This window comes from Dasypus novemcinctus, chromosome 6 (assembly GCF_030445035.2).
Source record: "Dasypus novemcinctus isolate mDasNov1 chromosome 6, mDasNov1.1.hap2, whole genome shotgun sequence".
Classification (NCBI taxonomy): Eukaryota; Metazoa; Chordata; class Mammalia; order Cingulata; family Dasypodidae; genus Dasypus; species Dasypus novemcinctus.
This window is the reverse complement of record NC_080678.1, coordinates 21,588,594-21,612,567: the sequence shown is the minus strand read 5'-3', so window position 1 is coordinate 21,612,567 and position 23,974 is coordinate 21,588,594. Positions and strand designations below refer to the sequence as shown.

The window sequence follows — 23,974 nt, the reverse complement described above, 5'->3', positions numbered from 1 at the left end:
TCACAATATTCCCTTGACTGAAACTATCAGAAGATTAATACACTAAAGGAGTTTAGCTATCATAATGGTTAAAAGCTTTTTGTTTTTGATAGGCATAAATTATACTTTATTGTGTTTTATCCTAAAACTTAATTCTTTCAGATTTTTCTGATCTTGGAAAGTTTGGATTCAATTATTGGACACTTATTTTCAGATTGTGTGGGAGCACTTTAAATTGCTTTTAACCTTTTACTGTGGTTATTTATAAAATGAACAGAATATTTGCTGTTCTCTGTTTTAATGGATATAAATCTATATATAAATATATATGTATCTTTAAAGTATGTTAAAATATTAGTTTCAATTTGATACATTACATTTTGTTTCACGTTTATTTTCTATAAATATTTCTTGTTTAAAAATGTACCAATAACTGATGTCAGGGTAATATTTTTGGAATAACTTTCAAAAATAAAATTCCAAAGTACCCAGAGTTATTTTTATGCTAAAAATCAGTAAACTTTTATGTAATTCTTTTATTAAGAATTTAGTTTTCCCTGTGAGTAATTATTATATGTTTTCTTTTTAGACATTGGCTCAGAAAGGTCTTCAGGAAAATGAATAACTTGTAGAGAATTGACCAGACATCTGAGAATTGATCAAAGCATTTTAGAATAAAATCTTTGTGATAGATCATGAATTGTACTCATTACAACAGATTCTTTCATAAAATAAATGGTCCCAATGTCAAAATTGTTGCTGAATTGGTTGATTAGAACTTTAAAAATAATTTTTGGACTTATTGTTTGCAGGATCTTTAAAGATTCTTATGTAGTTTGATTTTGTTTCTAAGGGAAGAGAAAGGGGAACTAGTAGACATTGTGCTCCTTGGCTTCTTATGTATCTTCTGACCCTGAAGCTAATCTATACTTTCTGGTCTGTACTTTCCATTCTTTGTTGCTGCCTACCTTGGGTCTTATCAAACACATAAGAAGAAATACTCAGATTATTGACCCAATTTTGTTGTTGCATGTTTACTTTCATTTTAATCTGTCTCTAATCCTAAAGTGTCTGTTGACAGAGGTCTTCTGAGGCTCTTCATCTACAAAAGCTATTTCCATTTTTCTCTAAGTGCATCATCAGACTATAAAGTCTGGGGCACCTACAACAATTGTTCCAGCAATTCATGCCTGCCAGTCTCTCTCTGTAATGCCAGTGATGGCTAGAATAAAATATCTTATCCACTTGGGTAGGTAGATAACCTCCTTATAGCCATCAGGATTCATTTTAGCTGGTGGCTTGAAACATTCAATGGAGCACAGTATACTTATGCTTGGATCAAACTTGGTATTGCCACCAAATTTCTATCATGTATCTTTCTGTTTATTAGCATTCCTGACTAGGCAGAAATGTGCATTTTCTCTAATGTCTGAAACTATATTGAAACTTTTCAGTCACCCTCAAGAAGGTCCTAAATTGGGAGGGGGATATATGTTCTTCACTCATATTTTTAAAAAATTGGTAAAGATAAAACACTCCCCTTTGGAATGAGTAGCAATTGCCATCTATTTAAATAATTTGCATTTTTAGAAGTGATGTCTCTTTTGATTTTTAATATTTAAATTAATTGTAAATTATTTTTGCTTAACAAGAAAAAAGTGAATGATGTCAGGGAATTGCAGTCTATTTTATATGCAAATATTGGGATTAGTCATGACTTTGGGTCTGTCTTATTTTTAGTCCATTTATCCATGTATCTTTAAAGTATGTTATTCTAAAACTTGTGAATAACTATAATTTCATATATCATATTATTAATATGCAGATTGAGTTTACAAATAAAGCCTTTTTTAACTTACCATTAATTTTTGTTCATTATTGATTTTGTAGCTAAAATGTAAATATAAATTAGAGATCTATCTACTTTTTTGCATAACTCAAAATGTCATACATGCAGATTAAACTATTACTGATATAACTGCTCTTTCACATGTTGTTGTATAGAATATCTAGGTTACATATTCAGTAATGTTTATGGATTAAATATTCAGTAATAGGATCAGGATTCATATGACTTGAATTTGAGAAAAAAATTCATTATTTTAGAATGCTTAAAACACATATCTTTAGATTTAAACTAGTTTTCAGACAATTAAAATGAAGTACTATTTTAGCACTGCATGGTGGAAGAATGCAAAGCACTACCCTACATGATCCCAATCAGCTTAACTGGGACAGATAGATTCAAGGTAATCAAAGGAACAAGTTCACTGAAGCAAATGAACTACAACAATCAAAAGAAATCACAGTGTAGGAAACTAAACTGTGCCATCGATATAAAATATCAGCTGTAAATTAGGTCTACTTTTAGTTTTCTTTTAAGAATTAGTAATTCATAAAACTCCTAAATAGGAAAAATGGAAATTGGCTGGATAAAAATGTGTTTCTGATGGAACTTAATTATTCTGAAAATAATACTTTGACTAGACAGAGAGGCAATTTTTAAATGAGCATTCATTCATTAAATAAATTCAATAAATTTGCCATGCTTATTTATAACCAAAGCTCATACTAACCCACATAAAATAACTGTTCTGAAGTTCATGGCCTGCCACCATAGTTCTTTAATATAACAGAAGTTCTTTCAGAAGCAACTTTCTAATCCTCAGCTCTCCCTTGGGCTTAATATTAGAATGTACGAATAGTTTGCTGCATATTTTTCCTGCTGATAAATAGAGCTTTTGGTTGGGAGAGAAGCAGCAACAAAATTGTAGAACATGGAACATGATACCTGGACTAGAACTTCCTTTCTTCCTTCCCTAGCCTAAAATAAAAGATGGAGGAAAAAAGGGAAATGAAAAATTTTAAGGAATAGTAAAGGAAGATTTCTTTATTATTAATTGTTTTGTCAATAGTAGTGTTTTCTTCTATAAAAGAAACAAAAATTGAGGAGCACTTTGCCTGTCTGCCTTTTCCCCTTGGAACTTGAAAACTCATACTGATATTCAAAAAAAAAGCAAGATAAGGTTGAAGTCATTGTATTGTAATGAATTAGAATCTAGAAATGTCTTAAAACAAAGTTAATTTGGGATTGGTAATTTGTTGTAGAGTGGAAATTATGCTGTGAAAAATCTACTGAGTCTCTTACCAGAAGAGCAATCAGTAATTCAGCTGCCTAGGTGCAGGTGGACAGACACTGGACAAGTCCTGTTCAAGAGTTTATGTCAAGGACAGAGTCCCTTTCTATTTCATACCAATCAAACTTACATAACTGTGTCACATTATTATGAAAAACCATTTATTTGCAGTCCAGACAACAGTATCTGTTCAGTGACATAATTAGAAATAAATATGTGATGATTTTAATACTGGATTTACCCAGGTAAGGTGTTCTGTCTTTTAAATATTTATAGCATAAAATTTGAAAATTGAAGTTGTGCAGTGAACTAAAAAGTCTTTTAAGATTTGAGGCTGATCTATCTTAGGCCAAATTTTTGTTCCTTTTTGACCCCTTTTCTTTCCTTTCTCATCCCGAAAACTTAAGGGAGGCAAATATATTTACTCTCAGATTCTAGTTCAGAACATTTTCTGTCAAGGGAATTTTTTTTTTCAGGATGTGAATTAGCAATAAAAAATATTTTTTGTCATTAGCCTGAAGCAGGGATTAAGTCTTAGAGTTTTGTGGCCCTTTTATCTTAACAAAACAGAGGGTTGTTTTGTTTCTATTTCAATGGAAGAATGGAAAAGGTGATGTTATCTTTGAAAATGAGGTAGGAATGTTTAGTTACGTTTTACTTTTTCTAAATTTTTCTTTTTTTAATATATTTTTTATTTATTTTTAAAAGATACTTAGATTACATAAAATGCTACATAAAAAAATATAAGGGATTACCTATGCCCCACTCCCCACACCTCTCACTTTCCCCCACTTTAATAACTTCTTTTATTAGTGCGGTACCTTCATTGCAATTAATGAACACATTTTGGAGCATTGCCACTAAGCATGGATTATAGTTTACATTGTAGTTTACACTCTCTCCCACTCAATTCTGTAGGTTATGGTAGGATATATAATGGCTTGTATCTGTCATTGCAATGTCATTCAGGTCAATTCCAAGTCCTTAAAATGCCCATATATTACACCTCTTTTTCCCTCTCCCTGACTTCAGCACCTTCAGTGGCCACTGTCTCCACACCAATGATATAATTTCTTCCATTGCTAGAATCAAAATAAGTCTATAGTAGAATACCAGTAAATTCATTCTAGTCCATATTTTATTCCCCAATCCTGAGGATTCTGAGATGGTGATGCCCACTCTACCTCTAATTGAGAGGGGGCTTTGAACCCATATGGCTGATGGATGGGACTCTTGCTTGCAGTTGTAGACTCTCGGTTCCTTGGTATGGTGGTTGTCCATCGTCACCTCCTTGTTTGTTGTCCTGGGTGAGTCCGAAGAACTGGAGAGTAGGTGTTACAACTCTGCTGAGGCTCAGGGCTCAGCTGGCACATGGACAGCCCAAAGATTCAAGTCTCTTGGACTTACACCTACCAACTCCAGCACCAACTATAGGTTCTAATAAAAGGGATAGAAGAGGCATGTAGAGAAGTCACGTCTGAGTCCAACTCTGTCACACTCAGGTGCACAAACTCTAAAGTAGGGCCCAAAGGCAAGGCACCAAACTCCATAGCTACCTGCCATGACCGTAGGACAGAGGTGTCTTCTGAGCCCTCAGGATCCCCACTATTTGTGGTAGTATCTACTTTGGCTGCGAGATCCTGCTGAGACGTGCATAAGCATTACCTCTCTGATGACCTCCTGACTCACTTTGAAGCCTCTCAGCAATATAAACTCATTTGTCTTTACCTTTCCCCCCTTTTATTCAAGGTCTTTTTCCAGTTGCATCACCAGCCAGTGCTTGGTAGTAATCCCTCGGTGCCAGGGAAGCTCATCCCCAGGAGTCATGTCCCACACTGGGGGAAAGTTAAAGCATTTGTATGCTGAGTTTGGCTTAGAGAGTGACCACAGTTGAGCAATGTGGAGGCTATCAGGAGGTAACTCTCAGGTTCCCTACAATACTAGGCTAAGTTGTAAATTGAAGAGCAAAAGACTCATAAGAATAGTCATCAATATCAAGGGCCCCTCAGTGGACCATCCTTTTTTATTAGTCATTGCCCCTGTACTTGGGGGATTGTTGATGTTCCATTAGAGAATGTGGCAGAGCTCCCCAAGATGGAAAATCAATATTCTTTTGGTTGTTGTGTGAATCTCTACCCAATGTGGCAATGTCCCATGAACATTTGAACATATTTATATACCTTATATGTATGCCCAGATGAACTTTCTCCCAGGTATCCCCCATCACTGACACCCCACACTAATGATCCTCCCCTGCCATTGTTGTATCCCTTCTGTGATCCAAAACTTTTTTAAAAATGAAGCCAAGGGGACCGGGAGGGAGTGAGGGCTCAACAGTGAGCCCCTGATGCTAATGACTATGCTTGTGAGCTGATAAACCTAAAATAAGAACAAGGCCTAGAGCAACATTGTGCCTGGGAATTTCCTCCTGTCAGCCTTCATGTTACTCAAATGTGGCCAGTCTCGAAGCCAAACTCAGCATGTAAATGCAATGCCTTCCCCCCAGCGTGGGACATGACACCCGGGGATGAGCCTCCCTGGCAACGAGGGACCACTATCAACTACCAACTGATGATGCAACTGGAAAATGACCTTATACGGAAGGTTCAATGCGGATCAGCAGAATATCCACGTCTACATAAAATACCATGACTTTAAAATGCTGTTTGACCTAAAGTAAGGGGGAAATGAAAAGGAGAAATGAGTTTATATGGCTACGAGTTTCTAAAAAAGAATCTGGAGGCTGCCAGAAGGTTTGCCCTCATGCACAACTGAGCAGAGTCAGAGAGACAGATAAAGCAGATACAACCCCCAGATATTGGTTCCTTTGAGGGCTAAAGAGACCCATGGGAGTTATGGTCATGGCCGATGGGGTTAACTACCAGGGCAGATGGCCCCTCTTTGGAAATGGTGTTTATGTGTGATGAATCTGGACTCAGATGGGATCTCCCTTCATAAGACTTTCATGCTAATGTGCTGGAGGTGCAGTTAATGTTGGGGTTTAAGATATATTTAGGGGATTTGAATCTCTGGACTGACAATGTGATAGCCAGGTCCTGAGCCTCAACAGACTCCAGCACCTACAATCTGATCTATTGGACTTACCACACTCAGCTAAGATGGAGTTGAAGAAGGACAACCACCACACCATGGAGCCTAGAGTGATTACAACTGAAAATGGGAGGATTGCATCCAGCATCCATGTGGAATCTGAGCCTCCTCGTGACATAGAGGTGCAACGGACACAACCAATCCAATGTCCACATAGAAGAGGTGGCATTGGATTGGGAAAAGTGGACATGGTGGACGATGGGTATGGGGAAAGGCAGGAAGAGATGAGAGGTGGAGGCGTCTTTGGACGCTGCCCTGCATGGAGCTGCCCTGGATGGTGCTTCAGAGGTAATCACCGGACATTGTAAATCCTCACAGGGCCCACTGGATGGAATGGAGGAGAGTATGGGCCATGATGTGAACCATTGTCTATGAGGTGCAGAGGTGCCCAAAGATGTACTTACCAAATCCAATGGATGTGTCATGATGATGGGAACGAGTGTTGTTGGGGAGGGGAGAGGGGGGGTGGGGGGGTGGGGTTGAATGGGACCTCACATATATATTTTTAATGTAATATTATTACAAAGTCAATAAAAAAAAAAAAGACAAAAAAAAAAAAAGAAGCCAAGCATATTGTCAAATTCAATTAATAGGAAAATGAAATAATAATGATAGGTTTAAACATATGAAATAAAAGACATAATTTGGAAAAACTAAAAAATAATGTAAAAAATTAGGTTATTAAAAGAATATTTCTTGACGTTTTACCTTTTAGCACTGTAATATCTGTTGTCCTGTATGTACAGTGGTGTTCTCTTCCATTTCTTTCGCAGTATCTTACTTTTTGCCATTTTGTCCTGAAAAATGTTTCAGGTCACAGTAAAATCACATACTGAATACAGGGGACTCCCATATACCCAACATCCTCCCCCTCTCCCCCCTTCCCTAATAATAACCTTTTTACATGTAGATGGTACATTTGTTAGAACTGATGTAAAAATATTGAAACATAGCTACTAACCATGGTCAATGGTTTACATTATGGTTTACATTTTAGACCATACACTTTTATAACTTTTTGATGAAATTTAACGTGGCCTATATCCATCATTGCAAGATCATGCAGAACATTTCCATTATCCCCTAAATACCCCCTCTTCCATCTATTCTATTCCTCCCTCTTTCTCTCCTCAGGGCCTACAGCAACCACCAGGCTTCACTCCTTGAAGGACAAGATTTATAGATACTTGCAACAATGCTGAGGGCTTGACACACTAGTGTGTCCTTCCCTATTAGGAACCACCCATACTCTCAAGAGACACCCTCCCCTCTGTTTGAGACCATATCAGGCCTCCCCAGTATGGGAATCCAACTCCTTCTCACTCATTATGGGGGTCTCCCCCCACTGATACAACACACTATGGCCAAATGATCACTTGGACATTCTCTAGAAGACTGCACCAGGTGCACCCAAATGACCCCCCCTCTCCCACCATCCAACACCCTAATCCAGTAACCCTTCGCTGTTATTTTTCCAAAAGAGTTTTCTCAGAATTGTAGTTTCAACCATGTACCCACCAATCCCCAGTGTTTACCTGCTCCCTCCCCCAACCATCCCCCCAGTCCCATGGACCATCCAAACCATCCTCCCCACCCTATTCCCCTGTCAAGCTTACACCGCCCAACCCAACAGTATCCCTACACCCCTGTCATATCCCTTCACTGCACAACTACTCACTTCCACCTTATAGATTTCACCCGTATGGATTTCGGCTCACAACCTTCTTCTCCCTTTCTGTTTTCTGTAAACCTGTCTTCCATACTTTCTCTCTGAGTCAGCTCAGTTTGCTTAGTTCATAGCAGAGAGGTAATGTAATATTTGTCCTTCAACACCTGGCTTGCTTCACTCAACATAAGGTCCTCAAGATTCATCCATGTATTCCTTTTTGCAGCTGAGTATTATTCCATTGTATGTATATACCACATTTTGCTTATCCATTCATCTGTTGATGGGCATTTGGGTTGAATCCAACTTTGGCCAATAGTGAAAAATGCCACTATGAACATTGATGTGCATATTTCTGTTCGTGTCCTTGCTTTCAATTCTTCTGGGTATATACCCAATGGTGGAATTGCTGGGTCATATGGCAGATCTATATTTAGTTTTCTGAGGAACCACCAAACTGTCCTCCATAATGGCTGGATCATTCTACATTCCCACCAGCAGTGGATGAGGGTTCCCATTCCTCCACATCCTCTCCAACACTTGTAGTCCTGTTTTCTTTTCTTTTCTTTTTTCTACTTCACAATGGAATAGCAAGGGATCTTCTGCTTAGAGGCAGTTTAGTGAAAAGGAGTGGGGTGGCCAGAGTTGGAGTAACCGTCTGCATTGCTGCACTCTAGTATCAGTGTGAGGACAGAAATAAGTCATGACAGTGTGGAGGGCAGAGTTGCAAGTTGGGAGTCTCTGAGAAAGTAGGAAGAATTCTCCCCATTAGGTTCTGATAGATCAATGTGCCAAAGTTAAAAAAAAAAAAAAAAAATCAAAATCAGCAGTTAAACACTATTGAATTTCAAATTTCTCCCACCAAGGCAGCTCAAATATAGCAGTAACACTCTAGATCTTTCCAGGAAGTGAAGGTAGAGTCCCTGGCATTCCTCCTGACAGACCTGTGTTGGGCCCTAGAAGTATCTGCCCCTGCTGCAATTGCTGTTGTTGCTCCATTTGCAACTTCTCAGTCTCAAAAACAACAGGAAGAACCAGGATCATAAAGGAAGTGGTTCCAATCCACAAGGCCGCCCTGGAAAACCTGTACATTTTTTGAGCCACAAAGAGGGAGAGATCAAAAGTGGCTCCAGCTGCCGTCCGAACCCTCTCCAGGAACACTCGGTCAGACCCTACGGTCTCTCCGACAGAGTCTCATCTAGCTCTTTGTCATTGTCTTCTTCCAGTTCCTCTTCAGTCTTTTCAGCATCCCCCTTTGGAAGTAAATTGTCCGGGGCCAGCGGCGCCCCAGGGCCAGCAGCAGGGGTGGGAGCAGCCATGGTTGTCCTGTTTTCTTAATAGCTGCCAGTCTAATAGGTGTAAGGTGATATCTCATTGTAGTTTTGATTTGCATTTCCTTAATAGCTAGTGGTGCTGAGCATCTTTTCATGTGCTTTTTAGCGATTTGTGTCTTCTTTGGAGAAGTGTCTGTTCAAATCACTCACCCATTTTTAAAATGAGTTGCTTGTCTTTTTATTTTTGAGATAAAATATTTCTCTATATATGCTGGATATTAGGATCCTATCAGATATATGGTTACCAAATATTTTCTCCTATTGGGTAAGCCGTCTTTTCACTTTCTTGACAAAATCCTTTAAGGTGTAAAGGTTTTAATTTTGAGGAGGTCCCATTTATCTATTCTTTCACTGCTTGTGCTTTGAGTTAAACATTATATTTTCAAGTTAAGAAGTTTTTGCTTGATCTGCTAATGATCAAATCATTGTACTAATGGAGAAATTTAATTTTCTTATTTATTTTACTGAAATTTGACAAAAGAATAATATTGAGATAGTATTGACTAGCATGAAGGAAATAATCAATTTCCTTGTTCTATGAGGAAAGAATAGATGTTTTTATTTATTTGTTGATATTAATTGTACTGAGACTCACATTTATTAAACATGAAGATGTATTTTGCAGGGTGGTGCTTATTGTATGAACATGTTTACTTCGACTGGAGGTAAAAAACAAATACATAAGCAAACAAACAAAAAACAACTATAACAAAGAAAACCATGATGGGAAAGCCTACCTCAGCAGCTGCTATGAAGAGTTCCAACAGCAAAGCTGTCAGAACTGAATGCTTATTTAAATAACTGCTGTTGTTACATAGCAAATTTTCCTTTAAAAGATATGAAATTGACAGCAGATGACATTCAGATGTCTGGGAAAATAAACCATAAGTAAAAATGTGAAATTAATAACAATGACTAATATAAATAAGTAGCTGTACCATACAAGGCTCATGAGAGAAAAATGATTTTATTTATTTATTTTTTTACAACCAGAAGAGCTACACTATTCTGTTAATTCTAAGTTAAATAATTCTCAAACTTGTAATAAATTGTTATTCTAATTTGTTGGTAAATCTGTTAAAATGAAATAATCTACATCATAGATACAAATATAATTACTAATGAATATTTCTGCATATGGCTTTGTGATTGCTAAAAGTATCTGCAAATTCAAACCATCATTAAATGATGTGGTTGTAGAAATAGTTTTTGTGAACTTTAGACAAAGAAATTCCTAATTGGGAATGGGTTACATGAGGTTAATCATAGGGTCAATGTAATGTCAGCTCTAAAATCTGATGCCAATTAAAATTTGAAAAATACCAAGGTTATTTTTATAGCCACATTTTTATCAAATAAAGGCAAAGTTCTTTTTTGAGATTCTAGTAGGAGACCAAGCATATATCCCAGTTTTTGTAGAGGACCTGCCATTTAAATTGTTGATCTGGTTTGTGTGAGGTCACAGAGAGCAATGATCCTCTTTATTTACAGTTTAATTGCTTGGGTTTCAAGTCTAATGTACGTTAATATTTATTGTTTTTGAAAATATGCTTTAATCAAATCTTATAGAACAAATCAATAGAAGATAGAACTTTGGGAACCATTCAGATTCCCCTTTTGTAACAGAAAACTTTGATTAATCAGAACCAGAAGATGTGAATTCTTTTTTCTATAACTTGTGAGGATAAAGGGAAAAATCAAAACAAACTCAAATCATATATTACTGAAAATTCATCTTCTAGGTATCTTTTGAAATTAATACTCACCCATTCAGTCCACTTTCTGCAGATGAATTTTTCAGTACTATCTTGGGGTCATTGATTTTTTTTTCTTTTTTTAAGGTACTGGGGTGGGGGATTGAACAGGAGACCTCGTATGTGGAAAGCTGGCACTCAATCACTGAGCCCCATAGGCTCCTCTAGGTGGTGATAGATTTTTAAGGTGATAATCTAAGAGGTGGCACCTTCTTAAAATATCAAATAATAAGAGTTAAATTAATTCTTCGGTATTTGCTAAGGCAGGAACGTGGACTAAAAACCTCCAGAAAAGAGCAACAAAAAGAATTTCTGATTAATCTGTAGTTAGCACTCTTGCTCATTTCTTTCTTTTCTCCTATTCTTTCTTTAATTCAACCACCCATTCATCCATTCTAGCCCCTGCCTACCTCTCCAAACTCCTGATACTGATAAAAGAACAACTGTTCACACAATTTAGGATCTCACAGCTTTATTGAGGAATTCATGAATTGTGCAACATCCCATTCAGAAAATAGAAAGGAGCTCCACTGGATGTGGAAAGGGCAAGCTCATATAGGACAATCAGAAACAAGCGAGGAAATGTTCCAATCTGCTAACATTAAGTTTTCATTTTTCTTAGAGAAGGTCTTACGAAGTGGGAAACAGATTAGTATGGAATGTCTGTCCATTCTGATAAGCTGACTCCACTGGACTGAATCTAGTTTTATCACCAGGTATTGCTTCTCAGTGATCCTATAGGGTATGTTACATTTTCTGGGAAAACCCCCTACAGGTCAATTGTTTTTGAGCTCTGGAAAAGCCTCGTCTGAAAGGGGTCTTCTCCCAGCAATGCCCAGTGCAGAGAGAGATTTTATTTTACTTAATACCACTCTTCCTCCACAATCCTCCCAAGCTACACGGGCCTTCTATCTGCTCCTCAAATAGCCCAGACTTGTCCCTGTTTTAGGATTATCCCAAGAGCTGTGTTTCCTCAGTCTGGGATGCTCCCCCCATCTCTGTATGGCTGTCTCCTTCTGGTCATTCAGGTGTCAGCTGAAATGTCACCTCTTCAGAGAAGCTCTCCTTTAAACACTCAGTCTAAAGTAGGCATAAGGTCATGGGCACATACCCTAGTTTAACTCTCTTCTTGGTACTTATAATTTCTAATCTCTTTCTTGTTTGTTTTTATTTTCTTTTTATCACCATTAAACCGTAAGTTCCATGAGAGCAGGGGCATTACTTGTCTTGTCCACCACTTTTTCCTCAGAATCTTGAACAGTATCTGGCATATAGGAAGTATCCAATAAATTTGTCTTGAAATATCAGTTGACTTAGCATATTCCTTCAACCCATATTTAGTAATTGAAGATTTAAATATAAATTACTGATTCTATAGTTTGAAAGACTGGATTCATTTATTGTTGATTTTTGTTTCTTGATTAACACTTATCTTCTGATTTTTTATTCTTTCTGAGCCTCTATTTACTTAGGTGAAAAACAATAGTGGGGAGCAGGTATAGCTCAGTAGCTGAGTGACTGATCCCAGGTCAATCACAGGTACCTCCTAAAAAAAGAAAAAGAAAAAACGCAGGAGTAATAATGTTTCCTCATTTCAAAATCTATCTATGTAGAGCAACCAATAAAAGCAATGAAAAGAAAGTAAAAGAAGATAATGATTCCACATCCCATCATGGAAAAAATTGGTGGGTCTCTCAAAGGATACTTTATAGCATTCTATTATCAAGCTGTTCATGGGCAGGTAATGGTTATGAATGCTTATTTTCCACCAGATGCTAGAATAGGAAGTGAAAATTGTAAGTTGCTTACAAACCATGAATGTGCATTAGAGAAGCTTAAAAGTATTATTTCTCCACAGTAATCGAAAATTTTGAAATGTGTTTACTTCTGACTAAGATTTATTCCATCTTCCTGGTCTCAGTACAAAGTTCAAGCAATTCTGTTTGTTTGGCACCGTACTTAGAAAAATGTATGAGTGCCATCTGCTGGATTTCTATGGTACCACATTAAACAAGATAATTTAACAAAATTGAAGGAGTTGCTTCCTTGGGCTCAAGTTTGAAAATGAGAAATCTTTGTTTAAAAAGTGGTCTTTTCCCCTCCCTCTTTCCCTCCCTCCCTCCCTCATTCCCTCCCTTCCTTCCTTTCATTTACCATTTATATGGATATTAATTTTAAATAACTATATATAAAATTTCAAATTTTCAAATATGTAATTTTCAAATACATATTTACTTGTTATTAACTTTTAAAATTAGTATCACATGTATTCTAAAGAATATAAAGTCTAAGAAAACTAAAGTGAAATTTTAGTAACATTGCCGTACTATTTCCCCTTTTGCTAACCTTAAAGTTTAGGAGCCTCATTGATTTAAAAAATATCTTTTCTTTCTTTTTGAATTATAAAAATGTTAAAAGACTTTACCTCTGAAATCACATAAAAAGTTGGTGTTATTTCAAGTTGTTGATTATTTACATAACTTCCTTTATTAGTCAATATTTGACTTTAGTCTTCAAAGTTTATTCAGGAGTTGTTGGCTCATCAATAAAGAAATAATAGATTAAGTGAAGTCACTCTAACTAGGATCTTTGGTAGCTGACCAGCTTTATCACTGGATACTTGTTTTCTTTAAAACTTGAAAATTTCTATCTCCTTATAATTTAACATCTACAGAATTCATGTTGTTTCATGAATCAAGTGATTATTTTCTAAGTAGTTCTGTTGATATAGGGAAATTGGGCTGAATTTCCATTGACTTCAAAAACATCTTAGTCATTGAATATTTGACAGTACACCATATGTCTAATTCATCAGTAAATCTTATTGTTTCTACCTTCAAATTAAATGCAGAAGCTGAAACTTTTCTCATCACTGCATGGCTACCACCTTGGTCTAAGGTATCTGACATAACTTACCCTTCACATTTAAGTTATTTATTAATTTTATATTTTTGACTGTCTTTCAGGGTAGAGGGTAAGCTTCACGAGGGCAAGAATTGTCACTTATTCACTGCTATGTGTCCAGTGCTTAGAAAATTGCCTGACAGTATGCACTCAAAAAACTAATTTCTTAAATGACTGAGTTTGCTTTGAATGCTTTTCCTCTTTCTAAAAATATTTAGAATAGTAGGGACATATTCTTACTGCCTCTGGATACTCTAAATTATAACGTCCAAATAAGTATAATCTTTATTATTTAGACTTGACTATATCTCACTACATTTTTTTTTATCCCACCCATACTTGTGACCTTTTGCTTGCTCTCTGCGTCCATTCATTCACTGGGCATTCTTCTGTGTCTGTATTTATTTTTTCTTTATTTCCCCTCCCCCCACACACATACCTTGCAGCTTGCTTGTTGTCTGGTCTTCTGTGTCCATTCATTGCACCCTCTTCTGTGTTTTTGCTTGTCTCCCTTTTTCTGTGTCACCTTGCTGAGTCGGCCCTCCATGGCGCTTGTGGGCTGGACAGCGCTCTGCAGTGTGCGGGTGAGCCTACCTTCACAAGGAGGCCCCGGGACGCGAACCCAGGGCCTCCCACATGGTAGACAGGATCCTGACTGGTTGAGTCACAGCCACTTCCGTATATCTCACTACTTTTTAAGGTGAAAAATGAGCACATACTAGATAGGGTATTATGATAGTTGTAGTATGGGACTGTTTTAGTTTCCTAGGCTGCTCAAGCAAATACCATGAAATGGGTTGGGTTAAACAATGGGAATTTATTTGTTTATGATTTTAAGCTAGCAGAACATACAAATCAGGCATCATCAAGGTGATCCTTTCTTCCCACAGACTGTGGACTTCTGAGGCTGGCTAATCTTTGACTGCATGGCAATGTGCAAGTAATCTCTACTAGCTTCTTGGTTCTCTTCCGGGTTCCATTGAATTTCAGCTTCTTATTTCCAGTGACTTTCTTTTTCTCTGTCTGAGTTTCACTCCACTTATGAAGGACTCCAGTAATAGGATTAAATCCATCCTGATTAGGCTTAACTGAAGTAACCTCATCAAAAGTTCCTATTTAAAATGGTTCACACCCATCAGAATGAATTAGATTTAAGAATATGTTTTTCTGAGGTACATACAGCTTCAAACTACCACAAGGACCTAAGGTGACTAAGTCCTTCCTGAGGACTGTTAAAGGAGTTGGTTGTGAAACAATGAAACAATTCCAACTCAAAGGTACTGCGTTTAATCTTCAGTGAAATAGAAGATGTATTTAGTTTAGTTTTCTTTCATTTTGTTTTATTTTTCTGAAGGGCAGTGATTCTCTACGAGTTTTGGATATTCCCTGACCTGTGAATACTTTATATATATATATATATATATATATATATATATATATATATATATATATATATGGAGAGACAGAGAGGAGAGAGAGAGAGAGAAAGAGAGAGAGAGATAGAAATGGAAATATTGATGACTGTTTTACATTCAAGAAACAGGTTGCAAGATTAAGCAAATTCTCAAGATAAAATATCAGTGTCAAAGTAGAGATTTGAACCCAGGACTTCCTGAACTCAAGACTCTCTAATAAATGCTGTTTTTCCTCATTCAAAACGCTAGGGACTGATTGTCTTGGGCCTAGAAATGAAGCAAGAGCTATTTCTTTCACCAGTGCAGAAAGCATTTTGCTAAACCTCAGGGATATTTAAACTGTCTCTCTCTTAATGGAGGCCACTACTTACTCCTTCTCATCAAGTGTGAAGGTAATTGGAATATCCTTTCATTTCAGATTTTATACAAAGTGCTCCTTTCTCTGTCAGGTGCCTTCCACCAGGCAAATTGAACACATTCTCTTTGTACCACAAAACTTGTATCTAAATGTGCATCACATCATTATCTAGCAGTGATATAATTAAGAGTCGCTTTCGGATTGTGAACTATATGAGGGCAAGAATTTTCATTCATTTATCTTTGCATCTACAATTCATACCAAAATGTCATGCACATGGCAAGATTCCAATAGACTTTGAAGGCGTCATGTAAATGATTAACTTATACTTCATAGGTAGGTTTTATAGACTGGAGAGAAATCTAATCATTTTCAATTCTCTTGTTGAAAGAAGATGTATTCTAAGATTTAAATAACCTAATTAACATTACATTTTGGAATACTAGAGGTCTACCTTTTTTTCCTTTCTCAACTACTTGTTCTGGAGAATTTTTTTTCCCCAAAAACTCAAATATGCACTTATTACAACCATATGCCATTTACAGTAGCACCTTTTTTTAAAAAAAAGATTTATTTATTTATTTCTCTCCCCTTCCCCCTCTCCCCGGGTTGTCTGTTCCCTGTGTCTACTTGCTGTGTCTTCTTTGTCCACTTCTGTTGTTGTCAGCGGCATGGGAATCTGTGTTTCTTTTTGTTGTGTCATCTTGTTGCGTCAGTTCTCCGTGTGTGTGGCACCATTCCTGGGCAGGCTGCACTTTCTTTCGTGCTGGGCGGCTCTCCTTATGGGGCGCACTCCTTGCACGTGGGGCTCCCCCACGTGGGGGACACCCCTGCGCAGCAGGGCACTCCTTGCGTGCATCAGCACTGTGCATGGGCCAGCTCCATACGGGTCAAGGAGGCCCGGGGTTTGAACCGTGGACTTCCCATGTGTAGATGGACGCCCTAACCACTGGGCCAAGTCCGCTGCCTACAGTAGCACCTCGATAGTGCTAAAATGGAAATTGGGAATACTCGCTAGTATGGAAACATTTCAAAGGAATTAGCCAATAGACAACCTTAACTCCATATGCAACTTTAATTCCCCCTCATAATATATTTATAGGCTGGAGATTAGAGTGTAGACATCTTTGGGGGAGGTGTATGTGTGTGGGGGTGGGGGTGGGTTGAGGCATTATTCTGCCTACCACATCAGTGACATGCTTGTGTTCTCTAAAATTGGTTAAGCTGTCCTTCTAAACTGTGCCAGCATTTTGTGTTAGTTTTCTTGGCAAATTATGTTAAGTTCAGAGAAAAATTAAATATTAATGATATTTTTCTTTTCATGATTCTATGGCCCATCTCCTGATTTGCAATGAAGGAAAAACATGATTTAACTGAGTGATTCCTCCCCGCCCCCCATCCCAGCCCAGGAAACAGGGTTCTGTGGTGCTGTAACAAAAAAATTCCGTGGACAATGTTAAATTAGGACTTTTACTCTTTCACCTCCTCCATTTCCTCCTCTTACTTTTCCTTCTAATTGTTGAAATTGCTGCTCTTCCTTTCTGAGGCTTTCTCAACCACTCCTTTATAATTTTTTCTCATTTATTACCTTCTACTCTTCTTGCTCACGCTATTCTCTTTTGTCTATCCTGCTGGGTTTCTTCTACTGTTGGGTAGTGAGTGAAGTTGTGCTCCCTTTGATTTTTAAGTTTAAAAACTTGATGATTACTCCTTAGCTGAATATCACTTTCTGGTAAACATCTTCAATTGGAAGTCTCCCCAAAGAATATAATATCTTAAAGTGACCTATATATGCTAAGGCAAAAATTTATACTCAAATTATCCTTTGGGAGGACCACCTTGCTGGTTCAAATGTTTAGATTCTGCTTTTATTTTAAAATAAAGAAGATATTACAAAATAACGTTACATTACAAAGTCTGTGAGGCTCAGAAGGATTTTCTGTGGTGTTGAGTCCCTTGGCAGAAATCCATCTAGTGACTCACCATACATATCTGTAATAATCTTGAATGAACTTCTTCTTGTGCAATTTTCACAGCTATTAAATATATTGTAACAGTTTTCAATTTAAGGAGTATTTCTTCAAGGTTTGCTCTGGTAGGTGCTGTAGGGGTCACACAAAATAATAATAATAATACATATGGTTCATGTCCATAAAAAGCTTAAAATTAAGAAGGCTGTAATGTATTACAAAATCAGTTTGGATTTTGAGTTCAAAATACATGTATTTATTTGCTTTAACTCACCTTATTCCAAAATGCTCATGTAATGCTTTAGAATGAGACAGCCCTGTAATCCTATTCTGACTCTGTCCTTTTTGTGTGTCCTTGGGCAAAGTACTTAACTCTTCTGGATTTCAGTTTCTTAATTGGTGATAAAAGAATAAAATTACCTTTGTTGGTAATTCTATGATTCTAGGATTCTATGAGATAGTGTACATAAAGGTATTAACATTTTTGCCTGACATTCGTTATATGCTCAGTGAACTAGAGCCATTTTAATTATTGTTGGAAAGGTAAAAAACAATTTGATTTACCCCCACAGAATCCTCAAGAGGCTCAGGAATTGGCAGTATATGTACCCCTGGAATGGAAGTAAATGTGGGACTAAAAACAAAGAGATTGGTTGAGTGGATGTTTAAGAAACACTTAGATCCTTGGATCCTTTTCCCCACTCCTACTAGAGAACAGCCCCTCCCCACACTTGGTAGTAGGTTTTAGGTTAATTTTATGGAGAATATAAAATATAGGGTGTCTGGACAGAGGACACCAGGCACTGTTGAGAATAGAGTTATTATACTGAAAATAGAAGCATTAAGAAAACATTCTGAATGTTGTCATCCTTACCCTTTACTCCTATTTAGGTTCCAGATTGGGGAAATCAAATTTATATCCTCCAGGACAGTGTTGTCAAAGTGTAGTCCTAGGATCAGCAGCATTTGCATCATCTATGAGATTTTAGAAATGCAAATTTTAAGATCCTATCACATATATAAGTTGATCTAGGAAATCTATGTTTTAACAAGTCCTCAAGGTGGTTTTGATTCTTACTCAAGTTTGAAAATGAGTGCTCCAAGGAAAATATTCATTCTCTAAGGAATCTCATAGACCCAAAAGAAAAGATTTAAGAAAGGATTTTTTTTTATGAAATAGTCCAGCCAGATGATCCTAAAGTGAAGCTCATTGTTGACAAGTGCTACCCATGTGCCCAGAGCTTTCAATTAATCTCTCCTGGCCTCACTCTAAAATAGAAATAGTGAAGATTCACAAGACATACCTGTGATGGTTAGGCTCATGGGTCAACTTAGCCAGGTAATGGTGCCCAGTTGTTTGGTCAAACAAGCACTGGCCTAATTGTTGTTGTGAAGACATTACACCGACTTAAATCATTGTTAACTGATTGCGTCTATGGCCAATTACATCTACAATCAACTGAGGAGATTGCCTTCAGCAATGAGAGGTATCTCATCCAATCAGCTGAAGTCCTTAAAACAGGAGTTCTTAACAAGGGGTCCATGAGCTTGAATTGGAATTCAAAAAAACTTTATTCTTGTGGGGACATGTTGGTGCGGTTATGATGTATTTATTAAATAATGCACAATATAGTGTGGACTTAGTAAGAGGTCTGTGGTTTTCACCTGACTTGCAAAGGGGTCATGGAACAAAAAAGATTAAGAATCCCTGCCTTAAAAGGAGAAATGATGATTTCAGTAGGCAGAAGAAAGAATTTCCAACTCTACTTCAGACATCAAGTTTCTCCTGGCGGATTCTTTGAAAATCTTTCTATGGAGTTCCTAGCTTATAGTCTGCCCTATCGAATTTGAACTCAGGTGATCCCACGGTTGTGTGATGCAATTTTATTATAAAATCTCATAATATTTACTGATATCTCCTATCAATTCTATTTCCCAGAGAACCCTGACTAAAACAACACTTTCAACATGAAGGGGACCTACCCAAGCAATTTGATGCAGGAAGGGAGAGCAGCTTGGAGGAAACAGTCTATGCTGGGAGATGAAAACTTAAAAAAAGTCATTGATATCCACTAAGAGGTAAGAGAGGATATTTGCATTATAGGATACTACAAATAAAGAAAGTTTAAAATATTTTAGAAGAAGTTTTTAAAAAATCAATAAAATGGCTAAAAGATAAAATTGAGGAAATCTTCCAGAAAGAGCAAAAAAACAAAACAAAACAAAACAAAAAAACAGCTGAAAAATAAGAGAAAAGGTAAGATTAGGGATTTAGTTCATTTTGGTTCACATATGAATAATAGGAGTTCAGAAAGAGAGAGCAGAATAAACAGAGAAGAGAAAATTCTCAAAAATTAAAGAACATGAATTTTTAGATGGAGAGAACCCATCAAGGGCCCAGGAGAATGGATGCAATTAAACCCACTGTCCAAGTTACATATTGCAAAATTTGAGACCATCAAGGACAAAGAATGGATCCTAAAAATTTCTGAAGTGAAAAACAGGTCACCTATAAAGGATCAGGAATTAGAATAACTTTGGACTTCTTGACAACAACACTTGGATAAATCCAGCAACTGGTTTACCAATTCAAATGAGAGATAATGAGAATCTCCCAGATATGGGGTAGATAAATCCCAGGTTCGTCGCTGTGTAACAGGCCTGCAGAGCTACCAGTCAAATGAGAGCAGCCTCAAGAGAGACGCTTCCAAGATGAAATTTGTAGATTATCTAGTTGAACTATTGGGGGAAATTTAGACAAAATTTGATAGAATTATGCATAAAAACTAAGCAAATAAACAACAACAAAACAATCATTAACTCCAGGGAAAACAGCTAGCTGTGCAAGGAAAGAAAAGTAATCATAATACTAGACAGCTCAGCTGTGAGTATTTTCATAATCATGGTAGTGTAAACACTGAATATCGATCTAACCAAATGTGTAAAAATGCTGTGCTCAAATGATGGGTGTGGCTGAGACGTGTGTTTGAGATGGTGGCAGAAAACTTATTCTTATCTTCCATAGTGGAAAATCAGTAGATAATGCCAAAATTTAAAAAATAAGTAGCAGCATGTACATTTTTAAAAGTGAAATGGATGTAAATTTAAAAATAAACAGCCAAATGAGTTGGAAGTATTGCCTGGAGGTTAGGGGAATAAAAAGAAAGGAAGAGCAAGGAGGGAAGTACTGATAGTTTTCATTAATTTTTGTAGAAATATTTTTGTAATGTTTTAATTTTTTATTGACAATAAGTCTAAACATAGCATGCAAAACAGATCTCTGTTATAATATAAATCCAGTGGAGTGCTTAGTAAACTGGCTTGCTGAAGGGGAGAAAAATCCTGGTTTGTAATGTATTGTATTGTGTTGTAGGATTTCTCTATATAAATTAATTATATATTATGTACTAATTTATATCAAGCTTCTTTCATTCATCATAACGTCTGTGAGATTCACTTGTGGTGTATGTACCAGCAAGTAATTTATTTGAGTATTATTCCATTATATATATATGCCACAGTGGTTTTTTAAAAAATTATTTTTATTGGGTAAGTTACAGGTTTACAGAAAAACCATACAGGAAATAGAGTTCCCGTATACCCATCCTCACACACGTGCTCTCCCTATTATTAACACTTTTTTGTTAATGTGGTACCTTTGTTATAATTAATGAAACTATTATTATAATTATAATATTAACTATAGTCATTACTTTACATTAGGGTTCACTATGTTGTACAGTTCTATGGTTTTGGGGTTTTTAACATTTTTATTCTAGTAACATATATATAACCTAAAATTTCCCCCTTTTAGCCACATTTAAATATATACTCTAGTGGTGTTAATTGTATTCACAATGTTGTGCTATCATCACCAACATCCATTACCCCCATCACTCAAAACAGAAACTCAGCACCAATTAAACTTTTTTTTTAAGATTTATTTTTATTTATTTCCCTTCCCTCCCCCACCCCCTTGTCTGCTCTCTTGTGTCCATTTGCTGTGTGTCCTTTTGTGTCTGCTTGCATTCTTGGCAGTACTGGGAATCTGTGTCTCTTTTTGTTGCATTATCATGCTACATCAGCTCTCCGTTTGTGTGTGGCACCCCTCCTGGGTGGGCTGTGCTTTTTTCATGTGGGATGGCTTTCCTTGCAGGGTACACTCCTTGCACATGGGGCTCCCCTATGTGGGGACACTCCTGTGTGGCATGGCACTCCTTGCACATGGCAGCACCATGCTTGGGCCAACTCATCACACAGGTCAGGAGGCCCTGGGTTCGAACCCTAGACCTCCTATATGGTAGGTGGATGCTCTATCCATTGAGCCACATCTGCTTCCCCCAATTAAGCATTAATTCTTAATTCCCTACCCTCACCCTGGCCCCTGGGAATCTGTATTCTAGTTTCTGGCTTTATGAATTAGATGATCTAGTTATTTCATACAATATTTGTCCTTTTGTGTCTAGCTAATTTCACTCAACATGGTGTTTTCAAGGTTCATCCACATAGCATGTATCAAAACTTCATCCCTCTTCATGGATGAATGCTATTCCATTATACACACACGCACACACACACACATATACCCAGAACATTTTGTTTATCCATTCATTTGTTGATGGACACTTGGGTTGTTTCCATCTTTTGGCAATTGTGAATAATGACTCTAAGAACATCAGTTGCAAATATCTGTTTGAGTCCCTGTTTTCATTCTAGTAGAGGGATTGCTGGGTCATATGGTAATTCTATACTTAGCTTTCTGAGGAACTGCCAAACTGTCTTCCACAGTACCATTTTATATTCCCATCAGTAATGAATGAGTGTTTCTATTTTTCCACATCCTCTCCAACATTTGTAATTTTATGTTTTTTTAAATAGTAACCATTCTAGTGTGTGTGAAAATGTATCTGAGAGTGTTTTTAATCTGTACGCCCCAAGTAGCTAATGATGAGCATCTTTTCATGTGCTTTTAAACCATTTGTATATCTTCCTTAGAGAAATGTCTATTCAAGTCTTTTTTTTTTTTAGGAGGCACCAGGGAATGAACGCAGGACCTCATACATGGGAAGCAGGCACTCAACCAACTGAGTTACACCCTCACCCCAATCTTTTGCCCATTTTTAATTGGGTTGTTTGTATTTTTATTGTTGAGTTGTAGGATTTCTTTATATATTCTGGATATTAAACCCTTATTGGATATTTAGTTTGCAAATATTTTCTCCCATTGAGAAAGTTTTCTTTTCCATTTCATGATAAAGTCCTTTGATGTACAAAAGTTTTAAATTTTGATGAGGCCCCATTTACCTATTTTTTCTTCTGTTGCTTGTTCTTTGAGTGTAGTCCAAGAAACCACTGCCTAACACCAGATCCTCAAGATACTTTCTTCCATTTGCTTCTAGGAGTTTTATTGTCCTGGTTCTTATATTTAGGGCTTTGATCCATTTTAGTTAATATTTGTGTGTTATATGAGATAGAAGTCCTCCTTCATTCTTTTGCATATGGATATCCAGTTCTCTCAACACCATTTGTTGAAGAGACTATTCTTTCCAAATTGAACTGACTTGGCAGAATTGCCAAAATCATTTGGCCATAGAGGTGAGGGTCAATTTCTGAACTCTCAATTCAATTCCATTGGTCTGTATATCCAGTGCCAGTGCCATGCTGGTTTGATCACTGTAGATTTGTAATAAGCTCTAAAGTCAGGAAGTATGAGTCCTCCAACTCAGTTCTTCTTTATTAAAATGGTTTGGCTGTGTAGGTCTCCTTACCCTTCCAAATAAATTTGATAATTGGCTTTCCCATTTCTGCAAAGTAGGCTGTTGGAATTCTGATTGGGATTGCATTGAATCCTTTAAATAATTTTGGGTAGAATTAATATCTTAACAATATTTAGTCTTCCAATCCATGAGCATAGAATGTCCTTCCATTTATTTAGATTTTCTTTGATTTCATTTAACAACCATTTATAGTTTTCTATGTATGTCATTTACATCCTAGTTTAAATTTATTCCTAGATATTGGATTCTTTTAGTTGTTATTTTAAATGGAATTTTTCTTGATTTCCTCCTCAGATTGCTCATTACTAGTGTATAGAAACTACTAATTTTTGCATTTTGATCTTGTATCCCACTACTTTGCTGAATTTGTTTGCTAGCTCTAGTAGCTTTGTTATAGATTTCTTTGGGACTTTCTCTGTATAGGGTCATGTTATCTGCAAATAGTGAAAGTTTTACTTCTTTCTTTCTAACTTGGATGCATTTTATCTCCTTTTTTTTTTTTTGCCTAACTGCTCTGGCTAGAACTTCCAGTACAATACTGAATAACAGTAGTGACAGTAGGCATCCTT

General features: G+C 36.8%; 1 protein-coding gene across 4 annotated transcripts in view; it reads left to right on the top strand.

Moving 5' to 3' along the window:
• Window positions 1-20,459, top strand: part of CCDC172 (coiled-coil domain containing 172) — a 119,592-nt gene extending 99,133 nt beyond the window's left edge. For 2 of the 4 annotated variants that reach the window (XM_058298315.2, XM_071215587.1), the window contains exon 9: window positions 569-1,837. In XM_058298315.2, coding sequence (XP_058154298.1) covers window positions 569-604 — 36 coding nt within the window. In that variant the 3' untranslated portion in view covers window positions 605-1,837. Of the gene's footprint in view, window positions 1-568; window positions 1,838-19,567 lie in introns of those variants that run through there. The other 2 variants (XM_058298316.2, XM_058298317.2) reach the window with 2 other exon arrangements.
• The last annotated feature ends 3,515 nt before the right edge of the window (window positions 20,460-23,974 follow it).